The sequence below is a fragment of the Balaenoptera acutorostrata genome, chromosome 3, assembly GCF_949987535.1.
Source record: "Balaenoptera acutorostrata chromosome 3, mBalAcu1.1, whole genome shotgun sequence".
In the NCBI taxonomy this organism is placed as follows: domain Eukaryota; kingdom Metazoa; phylum Chordata; class Mammalia; order Artiodactyla; family Balaenopteridae; genus Balaenoptera; species Balaenoptera acutorostrata.
The window spans coordinates 105042935-105060091 of record NC_080066.1 but is presented as its reverse complement, the minus strand read 5'-3'; the positions used below and the strand labels follow the sequence as shown (position 1 = coordinate 105060091).

Sequence of the window (17157 nt, the reverse complement as noted above, 5' to 3'; positions counted from 1 at the left end):
TCAGCCCGGGAAGGCCGAGCGCACTGAAAGGCTAGCTATCGCCCCCTGGACCTTGGTGGGATAATGGCAGGTAGCAGTGTTACAGGCGTCCCCGGAGGTGGTATCTGGGTATTACCGTCGCTCCGACAGAAAGGGGATTTCGAGGGAGAGCAATAGAGACGTGATCTGGGCTAGAGGGGCCGGAGGTCGATAGATTGAGTGGCTAGAGAGGCCGGAGGTAAGGGGCTGTAGAAGTCGGGCGGACCCGGAATCCAGAGGAAACGGGACCATGACTTATGCTTATCTCTTCAAGTACATCATCATCGGGGACACAGGTAACCCGCGGGCGACAGCCCTCAAGCTGGGGCGGGGATTCGAAGCACCGAAATCGGGTCTTGGGGGCGGGGCTCATTCAGTGGGCTGGGCGATTAAGTGAAGCGGGGGCGGGGCGGGCGGCCGGGGGCGGGGCTCGGGGCTCGGGGTTCCGGGCTCCGGGCTCCCCGCTCCCCGCTCCCCGCCCCCCTTCCCGAGTCACGGACGCCCCGACACTGGACTGTTCCCGGGCGGCGTAACTCCTAGAACGCGCGTCCTTTTCTTTCAGGTGTGGGGAAGTCATGTCTCCTCCTGCAGTTTACAGACAAGAGGTTCCAGCCTGTCCACGACCTCACAATAGGTAAGTGCATGTACCTGTTCTAGAATAGGTTATGAAATATGGCTAGCTAAAGTGGAAAGTTAGCAGCCTTTGGTGTTCGAAGTAAAAAGTTACCTCTCCCTATTTTTGAACTAGTCTAAAGTTATGTTTAGTGAAGTGTGACTAATCAAATGCTGATAAATGGGGAGTAGTGTAATGGGGAGTAAGTAATTGAAAGGTAACTTTAAACTTAGAGATGAACGTGAGGTATGGATTAGTTGCTGTAGGATTTTTTTTTCCAAATGCAATTTGTATGTCTGTGGAAAATCCCACGGAAACATAACTATTCAAAAACTCACCTTGCTTTGTGGTAAATTAGTGCGAACCTCACATGTGTTTTTTCAAAGTAATCACTATTATATAGATTTTGTGTGTGTGTTGGAAAAGAGGAAGCAAATTGAAGAGCCATCCCAGACTTAGAATTAAAAGGTACATGAAACTAATAACTTTTGTTTTAAAGAAAAGAGTATGATAGAGTTCAGAGACACACTGGTGATCCTGGAAAGTATGAACATCTTCCACACATTTGTGATAAGGCATGGCCTGCTGGGGCTTTAACAACCCCTTCCCCATAATCTCCATAACTCCAGCCCCCCCCAAAATATATGTGTAAAACTAGCCTTTTTGCCATGCAGATGCAGTTTCAGAATAAAATCCCTAGCTCCCATTCTTACTATATTGCCACTTCCAAGTCCCACCTTATGGAAGTCTAAGCTACTACTGATCCCAAAGGACTTATTCAGAAATATCTAATGAGGTTAGAAAAGGATTTAGAGGATAGTATCAACAGGAAAATATTTTTGCAAATGAATATTAAGTGCACAACCACTCTGTGCTAGGTGCTAGTGATACAGTGCTTAACAAGGCAAACACTGTGCCTACATTGAAAGCTCCAATGTAGGAGGTGGGGCTGGGGGCATATAATGACAAGTAAATTTAAACTACAAAAGAGGAAAAGAGGTACCACCTCTATCAAGAGAGGCTGAAAATGGAAGAATGAGCAGGAGTTTGCCAGGCAGAGGGGTTGTGGAGATGAGGGAAAAGTGATCAGGGCAAGAAGGAATAACATGTGCAAAGGCTCAGGAATAACAGAGATCAGGCTACATTTGGAAAACTAAAAGTAATTTAATATGGTTGGAGCATGGAATTTAAAGTGGAGAGTGGGAAGAAATAAGGCTAGAGAATATATTGCGGAGCACAGGCTCCAGACGCACAGGCTCAGTAGTTGTGGCTCACGGGCCCAGTTGCTCCGCGGCATGTGGGATCTTCCCAGACCAGGGCTCGAACCCGTGTACCCTGCATTGGCAGGCAGATTCTCAACCACTGTGCCACCAGGGAAGCCCCAGGGATGCAGTTTTGAAACACCTGAAAGTAATGGGAGCAAATGACAAGTTTCAAAACAGAGGAATGAAGTGATCAATCAAGTTTTCCCCAGAGTCCAGTATAGGCTCTGTTTCTTTCTGAATTCAGTTTTCTGTACCAAGATAAACAAGGCAGTTAGATAGAAAATATGTGCAAAATATGAAGGTTTCTGTGTAATTAGAGGAAGTTGCATAAAAGGGGACAAAAGTGTTATTTTTTAATTCTTTCCCATTGAAATTCCATTCTTCTTGTCCAGAAAGAAAACAAAATTAGTGACTTTTTTTTTTAGTAACTATCACTATTCTTGATGAAGCAGTCCAGAGTAGTAAGAAGCAATTTTTTAATTTGTCTTATTGACTGCAGAACTTTAGAGTTGAGATTCTGGTCCCATTGTGCCTGGGGCCACTGAATAGCAGAAGCTAGATTAGTGCTCTTTCTTACTTGGAAATCAGAAGTCCTGGCGTAAAGTACTGTATAAAAATAGAAAATTGGACAAATTGTTTGACTTATCATCAAGTATTTTTAATGTAAGTAATCTTCAATTTTTAAGTTTTGTCCTGACATTACCTTGAAAGAAGCTGAATGCCAGGTAAACCAAAATCTTTATCAGACTATCTGTTTCCAAACTCCTAGGAGGAAGGCTGTTTTCCAGTGAACTCTGGGAATTATTGGAGACCTGAAATGTTTCATTCTTGAGAACCTACTTCTTAGATAGGTGCTTTTCTAAAACAAAAATTCTAGAATTGCAAAAAGAAATGTTGTTTCATATAGAGGACTAGAGAGTGACTTTGAGAAAATATTAGGAAATATTTTCAAAATTTTTAGAAGTTTTTAAAAAAGTTACAAAATTAAACATTACCTAATAACATTTAAGCATTAAATAATAATGCTAAAAATTTATTCACCTTTTCCTTGATTTCTTAATTAGTTTTATCCCCATGTCTGCTTTTTGGTTATATTTCCGAGGTCATTATCTAGAGCACAGTTTTTTGTTTTTTGTTTTTTTTAAAGATTTATTTATTTGATTGATTGATTGATTGCTATGTTGGGTCGTCGTTTCTGTGTTAGGGCTTTCTCTAGTTGTGGCAAGCGGGGGCCACTCTTCATCGCGGTGCGCGGGCCTCTCACCATCGCGGCCCCTCTTGCTGCGGAGCACAGGCTCCAGATGCGCAGGCTCAGCAGTTGTGGCTCACGGGCCCAGCCGCTCCGCGGCATGTGGGATCCTCCCAGACCAGGGCTCAAACCCGTGTCCCCTGCACTAGCAGGCAGACTCCCAACCACTGCGCCACCAGGGAAGCCCAATAGCACAGTTTTTATTTCTAGAAGGTAAGTAAAACTTCAAGGAGCACAAAATGAATTGGAGCAAATAGGCAGCTGTAATGTGCTTAGTGGTACTAAGTGCAGACAGAGGATGAGTCTTTAGCACATTGAGGAAAAGCATGAAGCTCTCATTCAACATGGCTATTGTTCATTCTTTCTCTTGGTTTTCACTGACAGGTGTGGAGTTTGGGGCCCGTATGGTCAACATTGATGGAAAACAAATCAAACTGCAAATCTGGGATACGGTGAGAGGAAACAAAAATACTTTAGTCCTGAATATAACAGTAAAGGCTGATGCAGGGGCAAAGGGCTATGATGGTGGGGCTAATGGTGGAGATCAGAGTAGTAGAAGAGTGAAATCAAAGAGATAGGGAAGCTTTCACTTCCATCTGTAACAGTTACAAATTCTGAATGCCATATCTTTTTGTTTTAAATTACCCAAATAATGTATGAGTTTGCTTTGTAAAAATATTGATTACATAATCCCAAATTCGGGAATTCCCTGGCAGTCCAGTGGTTAGGACTCTGTGCTTTCACTGCAAGGGCCCAAGTTCAGTCCCTGATCAGGGAACTAAGATCCCACAAGCCACGCGGCATGGCCAAAAAAAAAAAAAAAAATCCCAAATTCATTTGTATTTTACTTTGGAATGCATTTTGATTCTTAGGAAATGAGCCTATCTGACTTCGTAGGAATGGATTATATATCTTGAAACTATATATAATCTGATGCTTCTGTTTGGGGGAGATTAGAAAGCTGTTAATTCTCTTTATCTCTATCTTAATTCTTTGCTGCTTCAGACTTTTTTTTTACTGGGGATGGACAAAGATACCTCAGACTGATGCAGACCAACCCAAATTGAACTGCTCACTCTTTCTAGCTTATTGGCTCACAAACTTTGGTTCAGGAACTTGGATTGAGATTAAGAAGTAAAGTGATTTGATTTTTTTTTAAAGATTTATTTTATTGATTAATTGATTGATTGATTGCTATGTTGAGTCTTCGTTTCTGTGCTAGGGCTTTCTCTAGTTGTGGCAAGCGGGGGCCACTCTTCATCACGGTGCGCGGGCCTCTCACTATCGTGGCCTCTCGTTGCGGAGCACAGGCTCCAGACGCGCAAGCTCAGTAGTTGTGGCTCACGGGCCCAGTCACTCCGCGGCATGTGGGATCTTCCCAGACCAGGGCTCGAACCCGTGTCCCCTGCATTAGCAGGCAGATTCTCAACCACTGCACCACCAGGGAAGCCCTGATTTTTTTTTTAATAGATCTTTATTGGAGTATAATTGCTTCACAATACTGTGTTAGATTCTATTGTACACCAAAGTGAATCAGCCATATGCATGCACCCTCTTGCATCTCCCTCCCACCCTCCCTATCCCACCCCTTTAGGTCGTCACAAAGCACCAAGCTGATCTCCCTGTGCTATGCGGCTGCTTCCCACTAGCTGTTTTACATTTGGTAGTGTATATATGTCAATGCTACTCTCTCACTTCGTCCCAGCTTACCCTTCCCACTCCCTGTGTCCTCAAGTCCATTCTCTATGTCTACATCTTTATTCCTGCCCTGCAACTAGTTTCATCAGTACCACTTTTTTTTTTTTTGGATTCCATATATATGTGTTAGCATTCGGTGTTTGTTCTTCTCTTTCTGACTTACTTCACTCTGTGTGACAGACTCTAGGTCCATCCACCTCACTACAAATAACTCAATTTCATTTCTTTTTATGGCTGAGTAATATCCCATTGTATATATGTGCCATATCTTCATTATCCATTCATCTGTCGCTGGACATTTAGATTGGTTCCATGTCCTGGCTATTGTAAATAGTGCAGCAATGAACATTGTGGGACATGTCTCTTTTTGAATTATGGTTTTCTCAGGGTATATGCCCAGTAGTGGTATTGCTGGGTCATATGGTAGTTCTATTTTTAGTTTTTTAAGGAACCTCCATACTGTTCTCCATAGTGGTTGTATCAATTTACATTCCCAGCAACAGTGCAGGAGGGTTCCCTTTTCACGACACCCTTTCCAGAATTTATTGTTTCTAGATTTTTTGATAATGGCCATTCTGACTGGTGTGAGGTGATACCTCATTGTAGTTTTGATTTGCATTTCTCTAGTAATTAGTGATGTTGAGCATCTTTTCATGTGCCTCTTGGCCATCTGTACGTCTTCCTTGGTGAAATGTCTATTTAGGTCTTCCACCCGTTTTTTAATTGGATTGTTTGTTTTTTTGATATTGAGCTCCATGAGCTGTTTGTATATTTTGGAGATTAATCCTTTGTTGTTCATTTGCAAACATTTTCTCCCATTCTGAGGGTTGTCTTTTTGTCTTGTTCATGGTTTCCTTTGCTGTGCAAAAGCTTTTGTTTCATTAGGTCCCATTTGTTTATTTTTGTTTTTATTTCCTTTATTCTAGGAGGTGAGTCAAAAAAGATCTTGCTGTGGTTTATGTCAAAGAGTGTTTTTCCTATGTTTTCCTCTAAGAGTTTTATAGTGTCTGGTCTTACATTTAGGTTTTTAATCCATTTTGAGTTTATTTTTGTGTATGGTGTTAGGTAGTGTTCTAATTTCATTGTTTTACATGTAGCTGTCCAGTTTTCCCAGCACCACTTATTGAAGAGGCTGCCTTTTCTCCATTGTATGTTCTTGCCTCCTTTGTAGTAAATTAGGTTACCATATGTGCATGGGTTTATCTCGGGGCATTCTATCCTGTACCATTGATCTATATTTCTGTTTTTGTGCCAGTACCATACTGTCTTGATTACTATAGCTTTGTGGTATAGTTTGAAGTCAGGAAGCCAGATTCCTCCAGCTCAATTTTTCTTTCTCACGATTGCTTTGGCTATTCGAGGTCTTTTGTGTTTCCATACAAATTGTAAAAAACTTTTTTTAATTCTGTGAAGAATGCCACTGGTAGTTTGATAGGGATTGCATTGAATCTGTAGATTGCTTTGGGTAGTATAGGCATTTTCACAATATTGAATCTAACAATCCAAGAACATGGTATATCTCTCCATCTGTCTATGTCATCTTTGATTTCTTTCATCAGTGTTTTATAGTTTTCTGAGTACAAGTCTTTCACCTCCTTAGGCAGTTTATTCCTAGGTATTTTATTCTTTTTGTTGCAGTGGTAAATGGGAGTGTTTCCTTAATTTCTCTTTCTGATTTTTCATTGTTGGTGTGTAGGAATGCCAGAGATTTCTGTTCATTAATTTTGTATCCTGCAACCTTACCAAATTCATTGATTAGTTCTAGTAGTTTTCTGGTGGCATCTTTAGGATTTTCTATGTACAGTATCATGTCATCTGCAAACAGTGTCAGTTTTACTTCTTCTTTTCCAATTTGTATTCCTTTTATTTCTTTTTTTCCTCTGATTGCCGTGGCTAGGACTTCCAGAACTATGTTGAATAAGAGTGGTGAGAGTAGGCATCCTTGTCTTATTCCTGATCTTAGTGGAAATGCTTTCAGTTTTTCAACATTGAGTACGATGCTTGCTGTGCGTTTGTCATATGTGGCCTTTATTATGTTGAGGTAGGTTCCCTCTATGCCCATTTTCTGGAGAGTGTTTATCATAAATAGGTGTTGAATTTTGTCAAAAGCTTTTTCTGCATCTGTTGAGATGACCATATGGTTTTTATTCCTTAATTTGTTAATGTGGTGTATCACATTGATTGATTTGCTATATATTGAAGAATCCTTGCATCCCTGGGATAAATCCCACTTGATCATGGTGTATGATCCTTTTAATGTATTGTTGGCTTCTGTTTGCTAGTATTTTGTTGAGGAATTTTGCATCTATGTTCATCAGTGATATTGGTCTATAATTTCCTTTTTTGGTAGTATCTTTTTCTGGTTTTGGTATCAGGGTGATGGTGGCTTCGTAGAATGAATTTGGGAGTGTTTCTTCCTCTGCAATTTTTTGGAAGGGTTTGAGAAGGATGGGTGTTAGCTCTTCTCTAAATGTTTGATAGAATTTGCCTGTGAAGCCATCTGGTCCTGGACTTTTGTTTGTTGGAATATTTTTAATTATGGTTTCAATTTTATTACTTGTGATAGGTCTGTTTATATTTTCTAATTCTTTCTGGTTCAGTCTTGGAAAATTGTACCTTTCCTAGAATTGGTCCATTTCTTCGTGGTTGTCCATTTTATTGGCGTATAGTTGTTTGTAGTAACTTTTTTTTTTTTAAAGATAACTGCAATTTTTTTTTAAATTAATTAATTAATTTATTTATGGCTGTGTTGGGTCTTCGTTTCTGTGCGAGGGCTTTCTCTAGTTGTGGCAAGTGGGGGCCACTCTTCATCGCGGTGCGCGGGCCTCTCACTATCGCGGCCTCTCTTGTTGCGGAGCACAGGCTCCAGACGCGCAGGCTCAGTAATTGTGGCTCACGGGCCCAGTTGCTCCGCGGCATGTGGGATCTTCCCAGACCAGGGCTCGAACCCATGTCCCCTGCATTGGCAGGCAGATTCTCAACTACTGCGCCACCAGGGAAGCCCGTAGTAGTCTCTTATAATCCTTTGTATTTCTGCAGTATCAGTTGTGATTTCTCCTTTTTCATTTCTAATTTTATTGATTTGCGTCCTCTCCATTTTTTTCTTTATGAGTCTGGCTAAGGGTTTATCAATTTTGTTTATCTTCTCAAAAAACCAGCTTTTAGTTTTATTGATCTTTGCTATTGTTTTCTTTGTTTCTATTTCATTTATTTCTGCTCTGATTTTTATGATTTCTTTCCTTCTACTGACTTTGGGTTTTCTTTGTTCTTCTTTCTCTAGTTGTTTTAAGTGTAGGGTTAGATTGTTTATTTGAGATTTAAAGTGATTTGATTTTAAAAAGCATTTCTGATGGCCCACTGGAAGTATTTTCATATGCTAAAGTTAAATGCTGCCATATGATTCAACCATAACACAGGCCTCCCTCAGACTTTCCCGTTTAGTTCCTAGAAGGCCACAAGGAAGGAAGCTTTCAACCATAGCAGAAGACGAGAAAAAGTAAGATAAAAGCAAAACAGGAATCAAATAATTTAAGACGTAAAACCATTAGAGGATAAATAAAATTTAAGTGAGCTCTTGGAGGGAAAAAACATGTTTTAAATCTTAAAGTTTTGTTAATATTACCAACAAACTTCTTTAGAATTATTTTTGCATTTTGATGTTCTAATAGGCATGCAACTCATTAAAACATTTGTATGATTCCTATTTTTTAATAATTATTTTTATATTTATTTATTTTTGGCTGTGTCGGGTCTTAGTTGTGACATGAGGGATCTTCATTGCAGCATGTGGGATCTTTTGTTGCGGCGTGCAGGCTTCTCTCTGGTTGTGGCCTGAAGGTTTTCTCTCTCTAGTTGTGGTGCGTGGGCTCCAGGGCGCGTGGGCTCTCTAGTTTGCGGCACGTGGGGTCTCTCATTGAGGCGCGTGGGCTTAGTTGCCCCACGGCATGTGGGATCTTAGTTCCCCAACCAGGGATCGGACCCATGTCCCCTGCATGGGAAGGTGGATTCCTTACCACTGGACCACCAGGGAGGTCCCATTTATATGATTCTTATAGTAAGAGATTCTTGTATTGTTGGAAAAGTAACCTTAGAATTAGTGTACTGGAACACTCTTCTCACCTTCAAACCTGGGTTTAGGTTATATGAAATAATGTCTAAGAAAACAAGCTTTTGTGCTATGAAGTACTAAGCTCCTAAGTTTATTATTATTTTTTTTAAACATCTTTATTGGAGTATAATTGCTTTACAATGGTGTGTTAGTTTCTGCTTTATAACAGAATGAATCAGTTATACATATACATATATCCCCATATCTCTTCCCTCTTGTGTCTCCCTCCCTCCCGCCCTCCCTATCCCACCCCTCTAGGTGATCACAAAGCACCCAACTGATCTCCCTGTGCTATGCGGCTTAAGCTCCTAAGTTTAAATTATGGATTCAACATATATAGAGTTTATAACTTTTGGCCAGTTACTGAACTGGCCTTTGAGCCTAATTCTTCCCATTTGTGATATAATTAGTATCATTACTGTTACTGTTATTATACTATGAAAAAGCTATTTATTTTCCTATGTCCACATCTTAGTTTTCCTATCTTTAAATTATGAACAGTAGTCTTCCTTCCTAAACTTTATGTAGGAATATGAGGATAAAGAATTTCAAGAATGTGAAAACTTTTCCTGTAGGATAGGTTCAGTGCTCAGGGTATTCATATTTAGATGATTTTGCTTCCTTTAATGAAAAACCCAAAAAAACCCAAAAACTTCTTCCATCAGGAAACCAAAAGTATCCAGTATATGGGGGCATTAATAAATTGCTCAGTTATAAATAAAACTTAATATCTTGGCCCCAGTTGGAAATGAGATTAGAGTATAAACAGTTGGGTTTGTTTTAGGAAAACTCTGTCCTGGGCCCTGGGCTTCTTTCCCTATTTGTTATTCCTGTTTGCCATGACAAGATCCCAGCAAGGGACATCTTGGTAGTCCTGCCTTTATTAGTGGAACACTAAAGGTCAATCAGCATATGCCCAATTTAAGTGCTTTGTATCTAATTTTCTACACTGATCCATCAAAATGAAACTTCCATTAGACAGGGCATTGGCATTCTAAGATAATTTTCCGTTTTATAGGTAAAGGAATAGAAACAGAAAAGAAAGGTTAATGTGATATGTTCAACATCATATGGGATTGAAAATACTCTGAGTTTCTAATTCTATTTCCAGTTCTTTCCTAGGGGATATTGGGAAATGTATGGGAATGTCTTTGATTGTCACACTGTGGGGCACTACTAGCATTGCGACGGGGAGCCGGCGATGCTAAACATTCAGCAATTTGATGGACAGTCTCATAGGAAGAGTTGACCCACCCAAAATATCCATTGCACTGTCATTGAAGAATATTGATTTCCCACCTGGACTTCTCCCTGGGCAGTCAGGTTTCCTTTTCCTGAATTCTCTTTTCTTAATAGAAGTTCTTTGGTAAAATTAAGTCCTTTGTGTTAGAGTGGCATGTGATCAAGTAATTTCTCTGGAAATAACCTGGTTTTGTTGGGATTTTTTTTGTCGTCATGTTGATGGAAAAGGCTGGACAAGAATCCTTCCGTTCTATCACCCGTTCCTACTACAGGGGAGCAGCCGGAGCACTGCTGGTGTACGACATTACAAGGTGGGTCACATCTGGTGGGTGAGAGGGAGATTCTTTCCTCTGTTCTCAAAATCTTTTGTATCTACTGAATCTAGTTAGAATGCTAAAGAGGAAAGCCCTCTCTAATGTTTTTCTTTACACATATAATTTTCCCCCTTTTCCCATACCTTTGGAATTGCTTTGGCATTTTGAAATAAGCCTTTGACCCACTTTCTAAGCTTTTCTGTTGTAGGCGTGAAACCTTCAACCACCTGACCTCGTGGTTAGAGGATGCCCGGCAGCACTCCAGCTCCAACATGGTTATCATGCTGATTGGGAATAAGAGGTAAAACTTTATTTGTATAAATAATAAGTACCAGGAGTCATCTAGGTACTCTGGACATTGGATCATTTGGGTCCTAAACTTTTTTAGTTTAGGTACATTTAGTGTCTCAGTTAAAAAAAAAAACAAAATTATTGTGGTAAAATATACGTAACATAAAATTTACCATTTTAACCATTTTTAAGTAGATAGTTTTGTGGCATTAAGTATATTTACATTGTTCTGTAACCATCACCGCCATTCATCTCCAGAACTTTTTCATCTTCCCTGACTGAAACTCTATTACCATAAACAGTAACTCCACATTCCCCTCCCACCAGCCCCTAGCAACCACCATTCTACTTGCTGTCTCAATAAAGTTGACTATTCTAGGCACCACATATAAGTGGAATCATACAATATTTGTCTTTTCATTACTGGCTTATTTCATTTAGCATAACGTCTTCAAAATTTATCCATATTGTAGCACGTGTCAGAATTTCCTTCCCTTTTAAGGGTGGATAGTAATCCATTGTATGTATTTACCACATTTTCTTTATTCATCCGTTGATGTACATTTCAGTTGCTTCTACCTTTTGGCTATTGTGAATAATGAGTCTTGTCAACATGGGTGTACAGATATCTGTTTGGGTCCCTGCTTTCAATTCTTTAGGGTATATACCCAGAAGTGGAATTGCTGGATCTTGTGGAAATTCTATGTTTAATTTTTTGAGGTACCGCTGTATTGTTTTCCATAGTGGCTACACCATTTAACATTACTACCAACAATGCACAAGGGTTCCAGTTTCTCCACATCCTCACCAACACTTGTTATTCTCAATAAATTTTCTAAGGCACCCATAGGCCAAAAGACATACCTAATAGTTTTGTTATTAAATAGATCTAAACAACATAACAAGTATTTTTGTCATAACAACTAAGTGAAAAATGAAAAACGTAAATTAAAAGAAAAAGAATTTTTTATTTCATAAATAACCATAATGACAGCACAGCTTCTCAAACCTTGGAATCAATATTGGACACTACCACTCTCCGTTCCAAATTGGTTTTTGTGCAGGGTTTGCTTTTTGTCACAGCAACTGCCAAAAAGTCAGCTTTGCAAAGATGTGCAAATGTTGAATGGAATCTGTCAGGATCTGATGGTGACATTGCCAGTTATATCAAGCTTGTAATTTATGTGGTGTTCTGATGTTGAGTGTTGCTGTGTTTCCCTTGAATATTTAAAGTAATCTGTGGCACCCTTGTGAGTTTGTAGTAGTGCCTAAGGTGCACCGTTTGAGAACTGTGGCCCCAGACTAATTGTACTCATTTATTGGTTCAACCAATTTATGGAAAACCTGTTATGTCTTAGACACTGTGCCAGACCCTGAGTGTGCAAGGTGAAAACAAAGTCCTGCCCCCATTCCCATGGAGCTTACAGTCAATGGGGACATAGATATTGAATATAAAATGATTTGTATCTGATTACAAATTATGATAAATGCAGTGAAGGGGAAGAAAAAGGACACCATAAAAAAGAGTACCAAAAAAAAAAAAAAAAAAGAATACCAAAAAAAAAAAAAAAAAGAGTACCAGGGTACTTATTTTTGATTTAGAGTTGTAATGTAAGCCGGAATCTGAAGGATGTGCAAGAGTTTAGTGGGCAAAGATTTTAAAGAAAGGTATCAAATAGGGGTAACAAACTGTGTGAAAGCCTTAAACTGGGAAGAAGCTCGATGAGTTTATAATGTTGAAAGAAACCGGGTACGGTTGGACTAAATCAGAGGGGAGTGGTGCGAGATGAGGTTGGAAAAGAAGGCAGGGGCCAGATCTCATCATGGCACTTACTGATCTGAGAGAGGAGTTTGGATTTTATTCTAAACACAGTAGGAAGCATTTAAGAGTTTTAAGCAGAGAAGTAGCTTGATCAGGTTTTAAAAGCTCACCCTGGAGGGGAGCAAGGGTTGACGTGGATCTCGGCAGCAGCAGTCCAAGTGAGAGAGTGGTGGATTAGACTAGGTCGATGGCACTGAGAGAGAGAAAAGGATGATTTTAAGGTACGTTTTGGAAGACCTCGCTTTGGGGTGGATAGGGTATTTGGAGTGAAGGAGGAAAAGGTGTTAATAATGTCTTGGTTTTTGGCTTGTGCCATTTATGGAGATGTGGAAGCTTGGGACAGAATCAGGATATTTCATTTTGATGTACTTCTGAGGTGCCTTTTACACATCAGAGTGGAAATGGAGAACAGACAAATGGACAAACTGATCTGGGGCTTAGAGGCGTGCCTGGGCTAGAGGTACAAATTTGGGACTGTTGCCATTTAGGGTTAGTTCTTCCCTGGTCTTCACACAGCTGATGAATAATAAATCTACATTTTGCAGGTTTGTTGTTCTCTAATGGACTTACTCCTTGATTTTTTTTTTTTATGGTGAAAACCTGGAATCCTCCCAAATGAAAATTTCCAATTTGAAAAATGAAAATCAGACAGTTCACCATTGCCTTATTCTGCAGCCTTTTATCCTGTCTTGCATAAAGTCTTTCCATGCCACTTTATTTTTTCTCATTCCTTGGCTCTGTCTTCACATCCTCAATATCGCCTAATTTTATCCGTATCATTTTCTCTGAATCCCTCATTTCCCTAGTGGCAGGCTGCTACTTATTATACACATTAATAATGAGACTAGTGAGCGTTAAGGCAACTGTGTTCTCCCTATTCTTGGCTCTCTCTCTTCTTGTGGATTGACTCTAGTAAAGAGGAAGACACTTATCACTATGGGATTTGACATCTATGACTTTTCTACTTTCCAGTAACTGGAATTTCCCTTTCCTCTTCTTTCCTTTGCTTTAACTGGATCTCATTCAAAAAAGAAGCATAGGGCATAGACCTTGAGTAACTAGGGGGCTTGCCTAACCTCTTATAAACCTTTTTCTCTGTAATAAGAGTAAGGTATTATCCTCAGCCATGCAGCAGCTGTCAAGAATCTGATCTGAAGAATATTTTCCAAGAGGCTACAGAAATCAGTAACCCTATACAAGGAACATCATGCAGGAACTACATTCTTTATGGATTAACTGGCAGTTGAAACAGCTATGGGATTCTTTTAGAACAAGAGTTTCTTCTTTCACTTGGATCTTTTTTTAGTTTTCTCCCCAATTAATCTCTTGCAGTGACTTAGAATCCCGTAGAGATGTGAAGAGAGAAGAGGGAGAGGCCTTTGCTCGGGAACATGGACTTATATTCATGGAAACGTCAGCCAAAACAGCCTGCAATGTTGAAGAGGTACTATTTGGGAAAAAGTAGGGAAAGTTTTCAGAGATTATACCATACCTTTGTCCTTTTATTCAGAATTCTCTTCCCTTATAAGACATGGGTAAGAAAAGGATGTCTTATGGTCATAGTGACCATATGTCTCCCTTTAAGGGAATTTTTCCATTTCTTTTTCCTTGATTCCTAAGGCTTTACTTTTATATTAGATAACATTAATTGGTAACTGTGGATTGACACTACTGTTATTTGTAAATCAGTAGAACTAATGGATTCCACTTTAGTCATTCGTAAGCCTGATACTGACTGTATCTTCAGTAACTAACTGAGAAGAGAGCATGTTTGTTTTATTTGCAGAGGGTGCCAACGTAGGAACCCTAGGTATATCGTGTGTCAGTACCAAAATACCGTAGAATCCCCTTTTTCTTTTTGAAACTACTCTCAATGGCTTTTACAGGGCCTTTGGGGGACCGTCTGTATTTTTACTCCATTCTCCTAATAGTTCCTAATTCACCTTTGAAATCCAAATCGGAATAATATTTGTATTCTCTTTTCTTAATCTCTCTAGCTAAACTTGAGCCTAATACTATGGTTTATGTTTCCTTTAGGCCTTCATTAACACAGCCAAAGAAATATATAGGAAGATCCAGCAGGGTTTATTTGATGTCCACAATGAGGTGAGATAGGGTGGGGGTCTGACAATTAACTTTGTTTTGTCTTAAACAGGATAGGAAGCTCCCTAGAATGTAAGCACTTCCTATCTAACATGATACTATTTGAAGCTATGGCAATTCATACTTGATTTTTTTTTTTTTTAATGTAGGTACACAGAAACCTGTCATCCTTTTCGTTTTTTCTCAAGTCTGAGACCCAGAATGCTTAAAGAGATTATTAATTGGTGATCTAAAAGGTTTATACGTTATGGGAGATTTTCTTTTCAACCTCAGTTTTTTACTATTCCAGAGCTTGGGGAAGTGTGATTCTTAATTGCTGAGCACGGCCATTTCTATAAAGCAAATCTGGGGTCAAAACAGAAAAAAGAATTATATGCTAATATGCTGCCACTTCTCTTTTACCTCCTCTTACTCTTACCTCATCACATCCTGATTCTGCACATAGCTATGAAACTTAAGTATAACAGTCACTTTAAAAATGGGCACAAGAGCCACTTCTAGTCATCGATAATACCAGAGCTGGTCATCTTATCTTCACTGTCACAGATTATCGTTCCACAGCAGTCTGGCTACCTTGGTTACCTGCCAAGGCCATATCTACTTCTAGAAAATGTGATTAATGATTTCTGCTTTTACCCCTCTCCTTTCTCCCACTTAACTTTCACACTGAGGTGGGAACTACTGCCTCTTTTCTTCTACAGGCAAATGGCATCAAGATTGGCCCCCAGCAGTGTATTTCAACATCAGTGGGACCCAGTGCCTCCCAGCGGAGCTCTCGTGACATGGGGTCCGACTCTGGCTGCTGCTGAACATCTGGCCTGGACTCTTTTTTCCTTCCTGGAACAGCTTCAGATCAATAGGCTTAAAGAAAGAGGTCTTACTTGCTTTGGCTGAGAAAAGCCTCTTTTCAAGGTGTGATGTTTTGCCTTTCCACTTAAAGACCAGGGGAGAATTTGGGCCCTTATTGACCTGTCCTTCTTCAGGGACGTGAGCATTCCCTATAGACTAGGGCTCTTCTCATCCTTCTATTTTAATTTCTAAAATGTTGGGATCAAAGCTGATTGTCATGGTAGTTCAAAAATAAATTCTTTTATAAGCATATACAATCTACTCCCCACCAAGAATTAGTAACAACGGTCTAGGACCTTCTGCTTGAGCACTTGAGATTACTGGGATCCGGCCGGCCTTTTGACCGTAGATCCTCAGTCTTGGGATTTCATTGAATTTTTTCACTTGCCACGTCATAAGATTTGTTGCAGATAGCAGTTCCTTCTACTTGAACTGCTCAAGGATGCTGAATACTTCTCCATCATCCCATTGCTAGTTTCTCTGTATTAGAGTAACTACAAAATTTTGAAAGCAGTGGAGTTGCTCCTGGACCTGTAGCCACTTACTATCATTACCTAGAGAAAACATCTTTCCCTGTTCATTTTGTTTTAGGGACCAGACCTAACATTAGTAAGTCAGTGTCTTTGACCAAATAGACTCCTACCGTTTCATCACACACACTTCTTTTTTTTTTTTTTTTTTTTTTATCACCACTTCATGTGCTTTTTTAATGGCACTGAAGCCACGGACACACACTTCTTAAGGAGACCTATTTAGACTTTCTACTGTAGTCAAGCTAATCTGCTTACCGGACATGACATATTTGCTTCCACTCCTATGCCTTTGCACATGCCCTACTCTCCACTAACATTATACTCAAAGCCCACATTTTTGTCCTTCAGAACGCCTTCTTTGACTGACCTAGGGACTTCTGAACAATTATTGACATAGTACCTTTTAGCTTTCATATATTGTTTATTCATATGTATATTTATTTGTATTTATGTTACTTTGTAAATATGTTTTATAGTAGCTTTGTGTGTGGAACCTGTCTCCCCGTGTAGGTTGTAAGCTCCTTGAGAGTAGGAACCGTGTTACCCTTTTAGTTTTGTAAACCACTTCCTCCACCATTCCTTCACAGTGCCTAGTGCTACTCATGTGATCACTGAATTTGACTGACATACTTAAAGACCTGGAACAGGTTTATCTTAGGCTGCAGAGGAAACAAAAGGCCTTAGAGTCATCTCTTTGTAATTCTGTCTCAATCCCTTCCACCTGCTTACCCTGGATTCTGTATTGCCCTTCTCCCTCTCCTCTCTCTCCCTTCCCTGGCGCTTCACCTCCATTCCATGCAGCATACACTAAGGCTGCCTGCTTCCAAGCAGTCAAATGAGTGGATACTTCTCCAGCCATTCTCCTTTTCAAGAGCATATAATACTATCCTAGTCAGCTTTGCCTTAGCTTCACTCATCATGCAGCCTTCTGGGTCAGTTGCTATGTCATTTTGACTTGATGTCCCGTTCTCTTCCACAGCACTGAGGTCTCGTGAATTTTCCTCATTGTTTTGTTGTTGATGAATTGTTTCATAATTAAATATATGCATGTA

The 17157-nt window shown here is 39.8% G+C and overlaps 1 protein-coding gene across 1 annotated transcript; it reads left to right on the top strand.

Annotated features, from left to right (window-relative positions):
• The first annotated feature begins 22 nt into the window (after window positions 1-22).
• RAB2B (RAB2B, member RAS oncogene family) lies at window positions 23-16231 on the top strand. The gene is made up of 8 exons (XM_007180520.2): window positions 23-314; window positions 581-652; window positions 3530-3597; window positions 10422-10504; window positions 10716-10808; window positions 13953-14064; window positions 14658-14726; window positions 15425-16231. The coding sequence occupies exons 1-8, from the start codon at window positions 269-271 to the stop codon at window positions 15530-15532; spliced, it is 651 nt and encodes a 216-aa protein (XP_007180582.1). The 5' UTR covers window positions 23-268; the 3' UTR covers window positions 15533-16231.
• Window positions 16232-17157: the final 926 nt, after the last annotated feature.

Coding starts and splice junctions, on each gene's coding strand:
- RAB2B (XM_007180520.2), top strand. CDS start 269: ATGACTTATGCTTATCTCTTCAAGTACATCATCATCGGGGACACAG. Junction 3,598..10,421: donor AACTGCAAATCTGGGATACG/GTGAGAGGAAAC, acceptor TTGATGGAAAAG/GCTGGACAAGAATCCTTCCG. Junction 10,505..10,715: donor CTGGTGTACGACATTACAAG/GTGGGTCACATC, acceptor TTTCTGTTGTAG/GCGTGAAACCTTCAACCACC.